The sequence below is a fragment of the Oryx dammah genome, unplaced genomic scaffold (assembly GCF_014754425.2).
Source record: "Oryx dammah isolate SB20612 unplaced genomic scaffold, SCBI_Odam_1.1 HiC_scaffold_24, whole genome shotgun sequence".
NCBI classification, from domain to species: Eukaryota; Metazoa; Chordata; class Mammalia; order Artiodactyla; family Bovidae; genus Oryx; species Oryx dammah.
This window is the reverse complement of record NW_024070208.1, coordinates 52580760-52598842: the sequence shown is the minus strand read 5'-3', so window position 1 is coordinate 52598842 and position 18083 is coordinate 52580760. Positions and strand designations below refer to the sequence as shown.

At 40.2% G+C, this 18083-nt stretch overlaps 1 protein-coding gene across 1 annotated transcript in view; it reads right to left on the bottom strand.

Moving 5' to 3' along the window:
* The window catches only part of SCEL (sciellin), a 124742-nt gene that overhangs the window by 82246 nt on the left and 24413 nt on the right, over nt 1-18083 (bottom strand). Inside the window, exons 5-9 of the mRNA XM_040266907.1 lie at nt 13925-13993; nt 7373-7441; nt 6736-6774; nt 5378-5458; nt 2285-2350 (exon numbers count right to left, since the gene is read on the bottom strand). Coding sequence (XP_040122841.1) covers nt 2285-2350; nt 5378-5458; nt 6736-6774; nt 7373-7441; nt 13925-13993 — 324 coding nt within the window. The remainder of the gene's footprint in view (nt 1-2284; nt 2351-5377; nt 5459-6735; nt 6775-7372; nt 7442-13924; nt 13994-18083) is intronic.

Here is an 18083-nt window from a genome sequence, read left to right as displayed (position 1 = left end):
CAACCTTATGCAATAATCTTCTCCTTGCCTTAAATCTGGTACTAGGCATCTGATCCAGAAATCAGAAATAGCAGCATTGTAACTTATTTTATCTTCCATGTAAATCACATCCAGCTATGCATAAATTGTAAGGGCATATAGCCAGGCAGTATCAGTTCTGTTCAGAGATCCATGGCTGAATATGCACTGAGCTCATATGATGGGAGTGCATGAATAGCCCTTCCGTATCTTTACAGTTATATAACAGCTGCTTATTATGATGGTAATTTACATGAACAATGGAATAACAGATAAAAGATAAAAATTAGTTATTTGGGAAATTAGTAATAAATCTTTCTAAGTATCAGTTACTGTCTATCAAGACAAAATTGGATTGAATATACAGTGGTATCTTACAATAATAACTTGGGTAGTTCCATGAAAGGCACCACTCATGGAGAAAGAGCTAAACATAGCCCGAGGAGAAAGGAGGTTATAAATTAGAGACATATTTAATCCATATTTAGCAGTTCATATAATTGGAAACCACCCACAGGTTTAAAAAGATGAACAGGTTTAAAAAGAAAATATTTTAAGAGAAGGTTGGTATAATTCCAAGCTGTGATTATTCAACATGTCCAATAATTTTATACATATGTTATACACATATAATACATATGTACACACACATATATATAGATGAAGCCAAGGGTATGGAAGACAATCTCAGTTCTTTTTGTCTACTAGCCAACTAAAGTTATTTATGTCCTTATAGATTCAACTTAAATTATAAGACATTTATTTCCAAATATATCTATTGTTTGGAAATAAAAGACTCATTAAAAGCCTGTGCAACAGATGAAAACTTTTGGAAATAAAACAGTCTCATATGAAACAAGGGCACTGCTTCATACCCTTTTTCCAAGTGTTAGATTGGGAAAATGAATCCCATTTAAACATGGAAATATTGGGTGAAGATATTCTAGGGGTTGATTACATGGAAATAATTTTGGATACCTAAAACCAAAACCAACTTGGAGACCTATTTTTCTTCAAGTGCTAATGACAACATAGATTATGAGAGGCCTACACTGTGTCTCCTTCACTGAAGGCTTGAGTGTAGGCTCCGTGTTTTGTCCACTGATATCTCCAAAGATCCTAGAACAGTATCTGGCATACAGTAATCAGTTATTATTAAATATTTATTCAGTTAAATAGTTGTTGACATTCCCAGTATGGAAATTGTAGAAGCAGGTGTTCTCCACATGGGCTCTAAGTTAGTGATAATTATTGCTCTCAACAGCAACAAAAAAGTAAGAGCAAATACTACTCATCTGTCACTTTAAGTTTACCAAGAACTTGCCATACACGTTCCCATCCTGACATCTGGGTTCATCAGAGCAAAAATGACTGTGCACCAGAGCCCACACTGGGGCTCCACCTAGTGATGGCCCCTGTTCTCTCCCCTGCTCCCCTTATGGATTGAATGACGTCCTCTCCAACTTTGTTTGGAAATAGGGACATTAGTAGACACAAGTAGGTAAGGCATGAGTCATGGACAAAAGTAGCTGAGTTAGGGTGAGAGCATACCAGAGTTGGATGAGCCCCATTCGATAGGACTGGTGTCCTTATAAGAGGGGGAAATTTGGACACAGACAGGCACACAGGGTAAACACCATGTAAAGATGAAGGTGGAGATTGAAATGGTGCAACCCCATGGACTGTAGCCCACCAGGCTCCTCTGTCCATGGAATTCTCCAGGCAAGAATACTGGAGTGGGTAGCCATTCCCTTCTAAAGGGGACCTTCCTGACCAAGGGATCGAACCTGGGTCTCCTGCATTGAGGGTAGATTCTTTACCATCTGAGCCGCCAGGGAAGCCCTTAAGCAAGCTAAGGAACACCAGAGATTGGCAGAAAAACACTGGAAGCCAGGAAGAAGGGTGGAATAGATCCCCTCTCACAACCCTCAGAAGGAACCCCGTCAACACCTTGATCTTGGGCTTCCAGCCTCCGGAACTGTGAGACAATACATTTCTCTCACACCACCCACCTTTATGGTACTTTGCTACAGCAACCCTTAGCAAACTAAAAATACAGTCATTTACTCCTCAAAGCATGTCAGATTTCCTACCAGGCACACTTGTACCCTGACCTCACTTTCACTGGGCACTATCTTATTCAGAGCTCAGAGTTCACAAAATTGCCTCTGTTTTATTCCAAAGCATCCACAATTATATGTTGTCAATATCTAACACATTCTTCCATCATATTACATAGCAATTACCTCTGACATCTTCCTCTTACCTTCTGCTTGCTCCTGTGTTTGGGGTGGTGTTGTAACCTGGAGGGGGTGGTGGAAACCAGGACTGTCTGTTAAGAAATGACATCAGTTATAAACATTGTGCTCGAAAGACCTGACCCCACCCGCATGTCTTCCAGGAAAAGCTGAAAATAAATTGACAGGTAAAAAGGCAATGAGATGACTTTCCTACAAGGTCTTAGAGATAAAATGAAAACAATTTAGTTCTTGCCATAGGAAGTAACGGCCTATATTGCAGGCAATCTGCTCTCCCAGATAAATCCCTTTGCCCATTTCCTTTGACCCTAAACAATGTAGACACTTCTTTAAAAAGAAATCTGCAGGAAATCTGGAAAATAATAATGTTAAATCTATATGGTAGGTTCATGGGTGCTCATTATCAACACACCTCTCTGTTTTTCTGCGTTTCTGAAACATTTCATAATAAAAATAACAACACTCTTATGTTCTACTCAAAACATGGTTTTAAAAAATCTGTATGACAGGAAATGCTGAAAGTAAGAATATTGAAAGTATACATGAATGCCACAGCAATGCCAAGCTCAATTTTATGTAGATGCATATGAGCAACTAAGCACACACATTTATACATACATGTACATATATATATACACACTTATATCCAATTAGAAAGATGCCTTCCCATTATTACGACATCATTTTAGTTGGTAGAGATAGCTGAGGACACTGTCAAAAAGACTAAGTTATAGATCAAAAATGATATTCAGAGGAGAGTAAGATAGCCTGGAAAAGGAAGATCAAGGATAAGGACAGGAGAGTCCTTTCAATTCTCAAAGCTGGTCTATTCTCTGAGATTGCAGGACTGCGCTAAGATGGGATGGGAGTAAAGCAGAGCCAATTTCAGCTCAGTGCAAGCCCCGAGAACTTAGTCAAGGCACGTCACAAAAGTGAGAGTCATGCTTCTGGCTGCGATGCTCCTGAATGATGCCTAGCCTATCAGAGGAAAGATTCTTGCCCTGGGCAGGAGATTGAACTAACGGACCTTAAATTTCCCTTTCAGTTTCTTCTAACAGACAAGAAAGGATCAGGGGAAATGTGAAATTTGGATCTAAGAGAAGGGTAATCTTATTTCCTGAGACTCTGTAGACGCAGGCAAAATTTCGTCTGTAGGAGAAAATAGAATCAGTCATTTCCCTCCAGGAGGACTACAGGAGCAGTGTGGCAGTCAGCCAGCTCATCAGCAAGCACTGAACACCTGCCCTACACCAGGCATCGTCCTCTGTGTGCGTGCGAAGTCGCTTCAGTCATTTCTGACTCTTTGCAACCACATGGACTGTAGTCCGCCAGACTCCTCTGTCCATGGGGATTGTCCCAGGCAAGAATACTGGAGTGGGTTGCCATGCCCTTCTCCAGGGGATCTTCCTGACCCAGAGAGGAGCCCATGTCTTTTATGTCTCATGCATGGGCAGGCAGGTTCTTTTCTTCTAGCACCACCTGGGAAGCCCAAGCATGGTCAGTGGAGCAAGCAAAGAAAATAAGAAAATTTCAAAAGCACTGAGGTTCACCAATGCTTGTTTTCCATTCATGCCACAATTCACCGGCACTATGTTCTCTTCAACATGCAAAAATCACTTCCACCATCCCATTCTGTCACATAAAGAAGCTCCTACCACCGAAGATCTACCTCTTCCTCCATGCCTACTAGATAAATGGAAGTTAGCACAGGCGAAAGTGGAAGGCCGTGCAGGGGAAGTTGAAGGAAGAGGTAATAAGCACACAAAGAGACCGAACCCTTGACCCTGAATGTGGAGGAAGCCTAATCTACAGAGCAGAGGCGACCTCCGAGATGCAGACTGGTTTCTGGAGTCTAGTGACACTTGGATACACTGCAGACATTGTGTAGGATAGTTCCTTGTAGTAGGACTCTTAACATGCGTTACCTGAAGTAGCTTTACTATCTGAGCTCTAGCATCAAAATATTACCCAGCTATTCAAGATCCTAAGATAGCACATATGAAAATAAGATCAGATTTGTGGTTATCAGAGGCAGGGGGATTGAGGGAGATTGGAGGACAGTGGCTAAAAGGTAAAAACTTACATTTTTTTGTCCTTTAGACCAACTTATTTTATAACCATTCGAAATATCATCCAACAAAAGACAAAGAAGTTATAGGTTCTAGAGTTGTAATATATAACATGATGACTACAGTTACCATGATTGTATTATACATAGGAGTCCCTATGATGGTAAAGAGTCAGATGGTAAAGAGTCTGCCTGCAATGTGGGAGACCTGGGTTCAATCCCTGGGTCAGGAAGATTCCCTGGAGAAGGAAATGGCAACCCACTCCAGTATTCTTGCCTGGAAAATCCCATGGACAGAGGAGCCTGCCAGGTTACAGTCCATGGGGTTGCAAAGAGTCAGACATGAGTGAGCGACTTCACTTTCATATCATTTCATGATACATAGAAAAGTAGTTAAGAGAGTAGATCTTAAGAGTTCGCATCAAAACGAGAAATGTTTCTATTGACATAATGGATGTTCTGTGAGATGATGAACGTCGTGCATGCTAAGTTGCTTCAATTGTGTCCAACTCTTGGTGACCTGGTGGACTGCAGCCTGCCAGGCTCCTCTGCCCATGGGATTCTCCAGACAAGATACTGGAGTGGGTTGCCATGCCCTTCTTCAGGGGATCTTCCCCACCCAGGGATCGAACCCGTCTCTCATGTCTCCTGCATTGGCAGGAGGGCTCTTTACCACTAGTGCCACCTGGGAAGATATGATGGATGTTAACTGAACATATTGGGTGATCACCTCGCCATATGTGTAAATCCCACTATACACCTCAAGCTTACACAGTTTACAGTCAATTATTTCTCAGTAAAATTGGAGGAAAAGATAGCATTTTTGAAAAGGAGATTGGGGAGGAAAGGACTGAAGTGTGAAGACAGTAGGCAGTGGATCCCTGGGAAGGGGAGGAGGGAAAGAGGAGGAAGGGCGGAGAGCAAACTCCAGATGTGGCCTGGGGGCCTTGGTGGATGATTCGGTGCAGACGTTAATAAAGATCAATCTGTGAGAGAACAGCAGGAAGAGGGGCTCCCAACAAGCCCATCCTACCTCTTTTTCTTCACAGGAGTAGTAGTGGAGGTGGAAGCTGGGGTGTTGGTGGCGTTTGCACCGGACAAACCTCCAGGTTGCCTGTTTTGTCACAAGAAGAAGCAATCAGCACATTGCTGAAACTTCATTTTATCTCACCTTTGAAAGGACTTACAATCTACTCCTAATCCCACCACAAAATGTTTCACTTGAGGATGAAAGAACAACAGAAAAAGTTCTTCCTCAGTTTACCCATTATACAAATCACCTGGCTTTCATTCAGATAATTAGAATAGAAGGAATTGAATGGAGAAGTCATTCATTATATGACATTCTGTGTCTGAAACCCAGACCAATCAATTTCGATGTGCTTTGATTCCACATCAAAGGATTCCAACAAATATTTTAAAATCCTGTCTATGCTGTGACTCACAGAATTATATTACAATTTTTTAATTAAATACATTAGCTTGTTTAAGAAAACATTTAAAAGTCACACTGTTTTAAATCTCTGTGTGTGTTAGTTGCTCAGTAGTGTCAGACTATGTGTGACCCCGTGGACTGTAGCCCGCTAAGCTTCTCTGCCCATGGAATTCTCCAAGCAAGACTACTGGAGTGGGTTGTCATTCCCTTCTCCAGGGGATCTTCCTGACCCAGGGATCGAACCCAGGTCTCCTGCATTGCAGGCAGGTTCTTTACTGTCTGAGCCACTAGGGGAGCCAAATCTCTATTTAACATTTGTTAATACGTGCAGACCCTCAAAAAACTGAAGTGACTCAGGACTGTTTCAACTATTGGAGGGCAGTCCAGGGTGAAAATTACTTTTTTTGAAAATACAAATTTAAAAATCAACCAAGTTTTCAAAAATATATCTACTTTGCTTGTTTATAACCACCATTAGTACATTCCAGGGAAAATGCATTTTGTCTATACAGATTGTTAGCAAAACCATGATTTCAAGACTCAGCTGAGCTGTAGATGTGATGGGTATTTTGGAAGGCAAGTGAAATGTACAAGAAGAAAGAGTTGCCATAGGACTAGGAAAAAATTTTAAAGTTCTATGGGCAAAAAAGTAAAAAATCTAGACTTTTAAAAAGAAAAGAAATAAAGAATGACTTAAGCTTCGGTGTTTGATTAGAGCAGAGGTTGGCAAACTTCTTGTGTTAAAGTCCACATAGAAAGTACTTTAAGTTTTGCTGACCACTTCAGTATTTCTATCAATACTATTCAACCTGTCAAAGCTGGGGGTGGGGGGCGGGGCATGGCTGTGTTACAATGAGACTTTGGCCTGAAGACAATATACTTTGATTTTTTCTTGGACATATAGGAAGAAATACACTTTATTCTTAAAATGTAAGATCAGTTAGAGAAGTACATACGTCTTTGTCACTTCTGGTGGTTGAAACGTGGACACATTTCTGGTAAGAAAATGAGAAGGCACAGTTTGAGCAGCAGCAAAGAATAAATTCTTGCATCAATTTGCAGTTGTCCATGAATTTAGAGTTATTACAATTAAAAGTTAACATTAGTTGTGAGAAAGAAAAAGAAAGTATCAGTAGTTGAATACATTTGAAAAGTTGATCTCATGATTTTTCACCTTTTGTGTATTAAATTCCAAAAAAAGGTGTTTTTCTTTAGAAATTTCATCTTTTAAGCCCAGTGTTTTTCTTTGATGGTTCAATAATTTTTGTACAATAGGAATGTAAACTTTACATTTACATGTATTTCATAATACTTCCTGTTGCCACCAGGATAATTTAAACAGAAACAGAAATGTGGTAGAATGATGGCCTGAAGCAATGAATTCTCTTCATTTTGAAGCCAGGAATAAGAATTTATTTTTCTTTAACCATGAGCAGGAGCCAAGTTTTTATGCCAGAATTATTTCTGTTTAAAAAATAGAGGATAAGGGTTTACAGAAAGATAGTAAGTAGGACTGAAGAACTGTATGTAAGTAAGTAATGCTTAGAAAAATATTGTACTTGAACCTTTCCCCAAGTTAGTAGATACTGGTACCTATTGGTTAGTCGGTTATCCAGGGTATTGGCCTTATGTGTTTTAGCAGCATCATTTCTGTTTGAAATCCTTTATAAAGAAATAAGACAAAAGTCTGGATCAACATTTAGGTTTTTAATCTCCTCTTAGACCTCTTTCACACTAGAATCACTTCACAACATAACCTTTCTCTAGTGACAACAATTGCTTTTCAGGTATCACATTTTATAAAATTTTACAATTAAAAAAAACTGTTATACTCACCACAAAATCTATTTTAGGCCATTTTGATACAGTTTGTAACTTTTAAAGCTTATGCTTTTTAGCTAGCCTTTTTGACTCATTGAGCATTTAATTCATTAACTATTTCCTTTTCATTGTTGTTTAATAATTTACCCAATGACAGTACTTTCTATGTCACTAAAAGGAATCAATGGAAGACTTAAGCAATTTAAAAAAATGTTCTATGGTATCAGTTCAGTTCAGTTCAGTCGCTCAATCATGTCCGACTCTTTGCGATCCCATGAATCACAGCACGCCAGGCCTCCCTGTCCATCACCATCTCTCAGAGTTCGCTATGGTATAGACAATGCTATATTTTTGTCAATCTTTTTGTTTTCCTTCTGAGCACACAGGAAGACTGCATATCCCAATCTTTAGTACATGTATATTGGGATCATGTGACTGAATTCTAAAGAATATGGACAGAAATATTATTCATGACTCCCAAAACCATCATAAAACCTCCTACATGATCCTCCATGCTCTTTCCTCCTCTTCTACTGTAGCTTTGGTGCTCATGGGTTGAAGATGGAAGAATTAAAACATGGAAAGAACCTAGGTCTCTGAGTCATTTCATGGAGCAGAGATTTCCCCTAATTTTCTAGGATATCACTTTGAACTCTGCTGAGAGCAAGCAATAATCTAATGGGCTAAACCATGGAGATTTGGAGGCAGGGGAGAGAACTCGTCATAAGAATTGCTCTACCCTGGCAAATTTGTTTATATTGACTAACACATTGTGTTAATAGGTCCTGGGGACCATCAGAGGTTTAAAACACTCTAAACTCAGGTCTCCATAGGAGAGTAGGTCTGGGAAAGGTGTGTTTGTCTGTCTTTTGGGTCAGAAGACAAATTAGGAATCCTGTAGCCTGCATGCCAGTGGTGGGATCTCACAACTGCAACCCCTAGAAAAGCACATCAGAAAGGAAAGCTCTTCCTGAGATGTGAGGCTGTCTTCTGGATTCTGCAGGTTTGCACAAAACTGCAGCCCCATAGACTGCAGCCCATCAGGCTCCTCTGTACATGGGATTCTCCAGGCAAGAATACTGGAGTGGGTTGTCATTCCCTTCCCCACATTGCACAAAACTAGGATGCGGAAAAATTAGGTTCTGGAAAACAAAAGGTCAGCAAGATTCTTCTGCTGATCTCATACTATGGGTCTATTATTAATATAATTTTCTCTAAACTGTTATCTTTATCATTCATGTTATTTTTAAAAAATAAGCTATGGTAGTGAGCACATAGCATCTGTTTCTTTTTTAAAGATATTTGTATATTTATTTAGGCTGCATTGGGTCTGAGTTGCAGTACACAGGATCTTTCTTGTGTTAAGCGAGATTTTTCCTTGCAGTGGGTAGGCTTAGTAGTTTCTGTGAGCAGACTTGGCTGTGACCCCACATATGGGACCTTAGGTCCCTGATCACGAATTGAACCCATGGATTGCAAGGTGGATTCTTAAGCACTGGACCACCAGGGAGGTCCCACCATCCACTTTACTACAGGGCTTTATATAAACTGTTCCTGGGAAGATGGACAATAATCTTGCCTTGCTCTAAAAGAAGCTCATGATGGAAAAATATGGCTTATTTGTCCCAGCTTTAAAACGATTTCAGTTCCTAGATGTCATTGTGACATGTGTAATTAAAACATTTGATAAATAACTCTAATACATTAAATTCCCCAAGTCAACCCCACACAGTTTCTGTTTATGGTGCATAATGATGATACCTTGAACGCAAACTGATAACTCTTGCATGCAAAAAGTGAGGAACGCTGAATCATCCAGAGCTCCATATTCTCAAATGACTGTTCACAATCCAGGTATTAACTTGTACAGAAGGAATCCACATTTAAAACTCATGATGTGGAAAAGGAAACGGAAACCCACTCCAGTATTCTTGTCTGGGAAATCCCATGGACAGAGGAGCCTGGCAGGCTACAGTCCATGGGATTATAAAGAGTTGGACACAAACTTAGCAACTAAACCACCACCATCCTCAAGGTATTAATCACTTTTACATTCACTTGTTTGTTTAAAAATCCTCTAGTAGATAACAAAGTTCATCTTCTTAATGACTTGTGGGGTTTCTACAGTGATTAACAAGGTTTGAAATTAGTGTGGGGGGACGGCCAATGGAATAAAACAGAATCGCTTGTTATGCTTCCTGAAAGACTGTCTGTTAGATGAGAAAATATTATATGATGGTGATAATGATCTTTAATTGAAAATTTTTTTTAGAGATGTCATATGTAAGGGGTCTAATGCTCAGAATACCACCATTGAAATTGAAGCTCATAGAGAATGTGAAAACAGAAAGCAAATAGGTTTGAGAATATTCTGGTATAAATTATTTTTAGTTAATGAGGAATGTAAACCTTCAGTGTATCTCTTAGACACTCCAGCACTGCTGCTCACAGAAAGTGCTGGCATTTACATTTGATGTGCTGTCCCTCTGGTTCTAGATATCCTTTGTTAAAAGCAGGAAATAAGATGGAAAAATGTATCTGGATGGAAATGTCACTCTGTTGATTTGTAAATTATAAATGTATATTTTTAAAAAATAATTTAAAGGTATAAGCAAACGATTAGTATTTAAGTTGATATAGCAGTGAAAAAAGCAAAAAAATAATAATAATAATGTGAGCCATCCTGTATTTTGGCTGTTGCTTTAATAAAGGATTTGCACAGACATGCAAAAAAAAAAAAAAAAAAAAACTCATGAAAATCACTCAGGTGATCATTAGACCAAAGACTACAAGTATATTCTCTGCACTAATTGCTACTGAGCCTCTGATATGTTTATATTTAAAGGGCTCTGCAGTAAATCATGGTGAATATCATGAACATTGATGTCATATAATCCTACATCGTAAAACTAAAATGTTCCTTGCAAACTACTCAGACTTTAGAGCCATATATGATATCTTCATAGAAGATAAAAATAATCCTGGGAAATTGCTACTCTGGTACCCTGAAAATAACAATCTGTCTAAAGCAAACAGAACCTTAATTTCAAACATCTTCAAGACTTAAATAAAGGAGAATTGTGATGTTAAAATTAAATGAAGTTAATCAAAATTCTACAGTGTTTGTCTTTGTGGGCAATATAGCATGGAATAATCAAAATAGCTACCTACTACTCTTTGCAATTTTCTCTGCTCTTCAGAACATCTCTACAAGGTAGATGTAATTATTTTCATTTTATAGATGAAGAAATAGAGTCTCAGAGAATGTGAGTAGCTTTCTCTTGGCCATACAACCAGGAAGCAGTCTGTCTCCAAAGTCTTTCCAGTAGGGCCCACTGTCGTACACCTGGTTCTGTAGTCTAATTGTTGCAACATTCATGAGCAACATGTCTTCTTCAGTTATTATTTTTCACCTCCACTATCTCTTTCACAACATTAGGGGGATGTCTATAAATAACATATAAATAATTGTGTGTGATGTAAATAATAATTTATATAAATATAAATAATATAAATCATAATGGCCAGAACCATCATTCCAATGTATTCGTCAATTTAACCATCATCCCAATGTGTTCATCAATTTCTCATTTCTTAGGGAGACTAACTTGGTACTTCCCTTAGAAATGAAGTTTCTATCAACTTGTGATATGAGATAGAGTATTTTAATAGGAGTCAATCTTGGAGACAGGAAATACTTAGAATCAGCAACATGATCAGGATTGGGAACTCATGTACACCCGTGGCAGATTCATGTCAATGTATGGCAAAATCAATGCAGTATTGTAAAGTAAAATAAAGTAAAAATAAAAATTTAAATAAAATAAAATAAAATGGCTTCAACTATTAAAAAAAAAAAAAAAGGAAAAGTTACACTTCCACAACAGAACACTAGAGGTCTCCCTAACCACGGTTTTTCCAAATTAGATATGAAACAATCTTCAGGATTTGAGCGATATTGAACACTACAGTATACTATTGATTACCTATGTTTCTTTAGAACACTTCACATTTTTACCAACAGATTTATATTTTAAAAAGGAACTCTTTAAAGGTAACTCAGTACTTTTCTCATATTTATTTATTACACACCATAGTACTAAAATGGCACACACGTGCACACTCCTAATATATTTGATCATCTTCCTCCTAACATTACTTCACATCTTACACTTGGAGTGCCCTGCATGATGGGGTCTGACTCCTGTTACCAGGGCTTGCCTTTCTTGACCTCTCTGTGTTCTCTCCCTCATACCTGTGCCCACACTTAGAGGGATTAGTGTAGTTCACTGTTGGGGGTGAGCTGGGGATAGGACTGCCTGGGGAAGCTCATCTTCCAGATATGCACTGCTAATCCTCTGTGTAGATAAAGGAAGAAACCTCTGGCTTCATTTTCTAGTTTTTAAAATGAAGGGTTTGGGCTGGTTTGGTGGTTTGGAATTTTGGCTGCTCATCAGAATCATGTCATAAACTTTAAAAGATTCCCAAGCCCCCGCCCACCCCCAGACTAATTAGATTAGGATTTACGGAATAAGAGCTGTTAGAACCAAATTATCAATGCAGTCGAAAAGCTCTCCAAGTGATTTGGGCTTCCCTGGTGGCTCAGATGGTAAGGAATCTGCCTGCAGTGCTGGAGACCTGGGTTCAATCCCTGGGCTGGGAAGATACCGTGGAGAAAGGAATGGCTACCTACTCCAATATTCTTACCTAGAGAACCCCATGGACAGAGGAGCCTGGTGGGCCAGTCCATGGGGTAGTAAAGAGACAAGACTGAGAGACTGACATCTTCACTTTCTAGGTGATTCTAATCTGCTGCTGAGGTTGAGAATCACTAACTGGCTTGACTGTGAGGTCTGGTCTAGCTGACTGCTGATGTTCTAAGGTTCCATCTTGACTGGCCTGATATAAACATTCAGACACAAACATTCAGCCTGTAAAGGCTTAGGTCTCCCACATATTTACGCTTCTTGAGATATAATTACCTCATTTGTAAATTCGTCCCTAGAAGTAGGGTTTCCTGCTTCAATTAACAGAGCATTAGGACAGCCCGCAAGGCCAGGATGAACAGACAGAAGCACTGTGACCCCTCTCTCACTCAGTGCTGAGGAGATGAGATCCTGGGTCTACACTTTCACAAACTGATTCTTGTCAAGGTTGTTAATTACAAGAGAGATGTCACCCCCTTAGTTCGCTATTAGGGAGATTGACTTAAAAGCCTATAAAGAGTGCAGAAGCGCATGCATTTGCTGTTTTAACTGACGTTGGCCTGGTCTGAACGTGGAATCTATTAGATGCCATCAGTTTCAGTGTATGTGCTGCAAGGGCAGCAGGTTGCGCCTTTGTTTCCAAAGACAGCGCATCTTTAGCTTACAGGGGTGTGGCTTCGACTCTTGACGGCCTCGGGTATTCACTGTGTCTAGACTCCAAATGAAGGTATGAACTTTGTTCTTTACCTATGCTTAATAAACACTTCTGTACTCAGCTGCCAAGTTGTGTCTGACTCCCTGCGACCCCATAGACTGTAGCCCACCAGTCTCATGTCCCTGGAATTCTCTAGGCAGGAATGCTGGCGTGGGTTGCCATGACCTCCTGAGGTGATCTTTCCCACGCGGGCATTGCACCCAAGTCTCCTGTGTCTCCTATACTAGCAGGCAGATTCTTTACCACTGAGCCACCTGGAAGCACCTCTACCAGATATAAAATTTAAACGTGACTTGTAGCACTTACACTTCAACCTGAACAGATATTCCCAGGTTTTCTATTTATGAGCCCTTCCTTTCCTTCCATCTAGGAGTGAGCCAACAACAGGCACAACACAATCACTCATGTACAGCCATGTGGTGACTCCATGGCCGAAAGAGCAGTTTTACTTTCTAGAGTAAAGAGCTAATGTCTTTATCCTAGAGTGAATCAAAACTACTGTGTTATTAAAATATATAGTCTCTCCATAAGACAGTTAAAATGAAAACTGCTGTTTCTCTGCCTCCGGAATGGAAAAACAGAAGTTAGAACAAGAATTGGTGACTCACACACAAAAAACTATATTCTCCTTTTAAAATTAAGCAGATAACATGCAGCGCCCATCCCATCTATACTCAAACCAGTTCCTTTAGAATTTTTCCTTTTGATGTACTATTAGCATAGCAAGTCAAGATTTTGTGAGTTTTGAAGAAGATAATTCCATCTTTATAGCCCTTCTGTTCCTGGGGATAAAATATCATAGTTTGAAGCTCACTTTGGTAAACATTTAGCTGCCTCATGCCTTATAAGAAATGGGATTTAACATATGTTATGCATTCCACTTGCTGGTTCAAAACACCTTACCTGTCCAAAGTGTCGTCAGATCTGTACCGACTGATTGCAGCCTTTGGCTCTTCCCTCTCATTTGTTTTCCTGTAGCAAAAAATAATTATAGGAAGATCAAATAAATTATAAAAAATAGTTTATACAACTTGCACAGATTTAGTAAAGTCTTGACCTATTGGGGTAGGAGATATATATGTTACCAAGAAAAGACATATTTGGAGTACCAAAATTGTCCCAGGCTTTGACCTGACTAGGATAAACTAGCAAACCCAATTCCCCATGCTAATAGAAGAATTCTTTTTTAGGTCCGATTAATCTAATTACAATGTAACATATTCAAATTGAGGATAAGGATATGTGAAACAAGCAACACAACATGCAAAAGAGTTAATTACTAATATGTACCGCTTTCAGTGTTGTGGTTGATTTTTATGTAATAGGAACTCAGTCCCTTATCATCAGCTCTGTTGTGTTTACAGTTTCATCAGAGCCTTATGCCCGCACAATGGCTACATACAAATCAGTCTATTAGGAGTTCAGCACCGTGGACAGGGTTGAAAGCAGAGGCCTTGCTGGAAGAAAGAGGGAGCAAGAGAGAAGAAAAGAGAGAAACAGGAAACAGGAAGAAAATGAACAGAGGAAAGTGGTAGAAGAGAGAAAGGACTGATGGGAAGAAGAGAAGAGAGGGGAGCCTGGGAGAAGTAGGGGGGAGGAGAGACAGTGGCAGAGAGCTGAGACAGATAATTTGAAAAAGAGGGAGCAGAGAGAAGACAAGAAATTTAGAGAAGGAACCATGATCATCAAAGCACTGGAGATAGCTTGATCAGACTGATCATTCAGCAAGAAAAGCCTATTCAATGTCTTAACTCTGTGATACAGGGAAAGTAAGCTCTTTGGAGAATTTTACCATGATTGACTCTATTTGCATTTCAAAGCATCATTTGAAGCTAACAGATCAAAGGTACTGAATCGGAAAATGTACCAAAACAGTATACTATTTAAGATGCAATTTTTAACTTCATGTAGTGTATCTTTATTAAGCAAATATTTGCAGGTAAACCATATACTGTATTGATGACAGTATATCATCAGCTGAGGAATGAGTTATAAATTAACTATAGACCCTGCACACACAGAGCTAGAGGGACAAGTAAGACATGTATGTCCAAGCATAGAAAGCGGTCAGTATCAGAAAAGAGGTTCAGGTCATGTACAAGGGAGTTTGAAGCTGAGAAAGCTTGTTTGGAGAGGTGGGGATCAGAGAAGTCTTCCTGGATGAGATACAGGTTGAGGTGGGACTTGGAGGATAAACAGACATGAATGAACAGAGATAGAGCGAATAGTGTTTGTTAAGGAAAGAATAATGTTTATAAAAAAAATAACTAATGCAATCTCTTATGTTTTTGAGGAAACTCAGAGTGAGGTTATGGTAAGACTCATTAGCAGGTATAATGCATGGGTGCAGATGGAACTGACCCTCATCCAGGAAATAGCTCCTCATAGACGCCATTGCTTTGTCTCATTAGCTGCTTTATTCTTTCAGGTACTTCTCACCACAGGACATACCATACTGTGTTCATTTACATTCAATCTCTCCCTCCTCTACCTTTAACCAGGAAGATTCCCTGATAGCTCAGTCGGTAAAGAATCCACCTGCAATGCAGGAGACCCTGGTTCGATTCCTGGGTCAGGAAGATCCACTGGAGAAGGGATAGGCTACCCACTCCAGTATTCTTGGATTTCTCTGGTGGCTCAGCTTGTAAAGAATCCACCTGCAAGGCGGGAGACCTGGGTTCGATCCCTGGGTTTGGAAGGCCCCCTGGAGAATGGAAAGGCTACCCACTCCAGTATTCTGGTCTGGAGAATTCCATGGACTGTATAGTCCATGGGGTCACAAAGAGTTGGACATGACTGAGTGACTTTCACTTGAATCACTTGAAGTTTTATGGAAGCAAGGGTTTCGTTTTGTTCCCAGACTGCAGAATATTGTCTGGCTCCAAAGGGCATCTCCACTGGTACTATTTGTTATGCTTTCTGCTTCCTTTGACATGTGTTAATGATCTTGCAGAGAAAGGACATAGTAAAATGTCCTGTTGTTTGTGCATCCTATGAAGCTTGTCTTCTAGCATGACGAAACAATTATTTATTTTACTTTATTTTCAGTCTCTGCTCACGTAGAACTCTTGGGCATGTTATCACTTCTGCTGGAAGTGCCTCTTTCCCGGCCCCTCGCTTACCAGCCTCCCTTTCCTACTTGGAAACAGCTTCCATCCTTCAAGCAGCAACACCAATGAGCACTTTCTCAGGGCGGGCTTCCACTCTTACAGTCAGAGTTACCCTCTGCTTCTTCCCATAGCATGGCCCGCACTTCTACAAGCACTTTGCATGGTAAATCTGAGTATTTGTGTCTAGGGATCCATCTTTTTCCATGAAATGTGAGAGCGCCTTAAGATCACAGCTGGCGTCTGAGGTATCTTTGTATTCCCAGCACCTGGCACAGTGTCAGCACACAGTAGGTGCTCCAAAATGGTGTTGGGTGAACACCAAAGTGGACACAGCCTCTGCAGAAGGATGGAAAAGTGTCACACAGACATCTGTTTGTGCAAATGCAAGGAGAAAAATAACCTACACTACCTTTTATAAAGATGTCATTTGAGATACTCACCAAGGAGTCCAGGGGGAAATGTCTCAGGCTTATAGATTTTTATCTGTGAAGATAAAACAGCTCAATGTGCTGCTTTAGCCAGAATGCTGTCCAGCAACATGAAGGGTTGAGGTAACTAATATAATTTTAAATATATAAAATTACCATAGAAGGCATTACGATTACACTATCTTGAAACATGGCTTCCCTGGTAGCTCAGATGGTAAAGAATCCGCCTGTAATGTGGGAGACCTGGGTTTGATCCCTGGGTTGGGAAGATCCCCTGGAGGAGGGCAGGGCAACCCCCTCCAGTATTCTTGCCTGGAGAATCCCATGGACAGAGGAGCCTAGTGGGCTACCATCCATGGTCACAAAGAGTCAGAAATGACTGAGCAACTAAGCACACACACATATCTTGAAACATTAAGAACATGAATCTTAGTTTTCCTGGTCATGCTTCACAACAAGTATGTTCTTTAATAGTTCCAGACAAAGGCAAATACAGCAGAGGGTGTGTTTTCTACTAGTGCCTGGATTCAAGTTATCAGGTTCCCCTTGTTTGGTAAGAGAGGGCCAACAGAGAACAAGAACATAAGCTTCAAAACCATGAAGACCCAGGACAGGCCACAGGACAGTCAGCTAAATCACAGAACAGTCAAACAGAAGAACTAAGGCTGGGAACCCAAAACCCAATGGGATATGTCACGTAGAGGGGGATAAACTCAGGACCCTTCAGTTCAGTTCAGTTCAGCCGCTCAGTCGTGTCCGACTCATTGCAACCCCATGAATTGCAGCACGCCAGGTCTCCCTGTCCATCACCAACTCCTGGATTCCACTCAAACTCACATCCATGGAGTCGGTGATGCCATCTAACCATCTCATCCTCTGTTGTCCCCTTCTCCTCCTGCCCCCAATCCCTCCCAGCATCAGGGTATTTTCCAATGAGTCAACTCTTTGCATGAGGTGGCCAAAGTACTGGAGTTTCAGCTTCAGCATCAGCCCTTCCAATGAACACCCAGGACTGATCTCCTTTAGGATGGACTGGTTGGATCTCCTTGCAGTCCAAGGGCCTCTCAAGAATCTTCTCCAACACCACAGTTCAAAAGCATCAATTCTTTGGCGCTCAGCTTTCTTCACAGTCCAATTCTCACATCCATATATGACTACTGGAAAAACCATAGCCTTGACTAGACGGACCTTTGTTGGCAAAGTAATATTTCTGCTTTTGAATATGCTATCTAGGTTGGTCACAACTTTCCTTCCAAGGAGTAAGCGTCTTTTAATTTCATGGCTGCAATCACCATCTGCAGTGATTTTGGAGCCCCCAAAAATAAAGTCTGACACTGTTTCCACTGTTTCCCCATCTATTTGCCATGAAGTGATGGGACCAGATGCCATGATCTTCGTTTTCTGAATGTGAGCGTTAAGCTAACTTTTTCACTCTCCTCTTTCACTTTCATCAAGGGGCTTTTTAGTTCCTTAGAACATGTCAAAATTCTGAACACTTTTAAAATGGTTTAGAAAAATTCACAT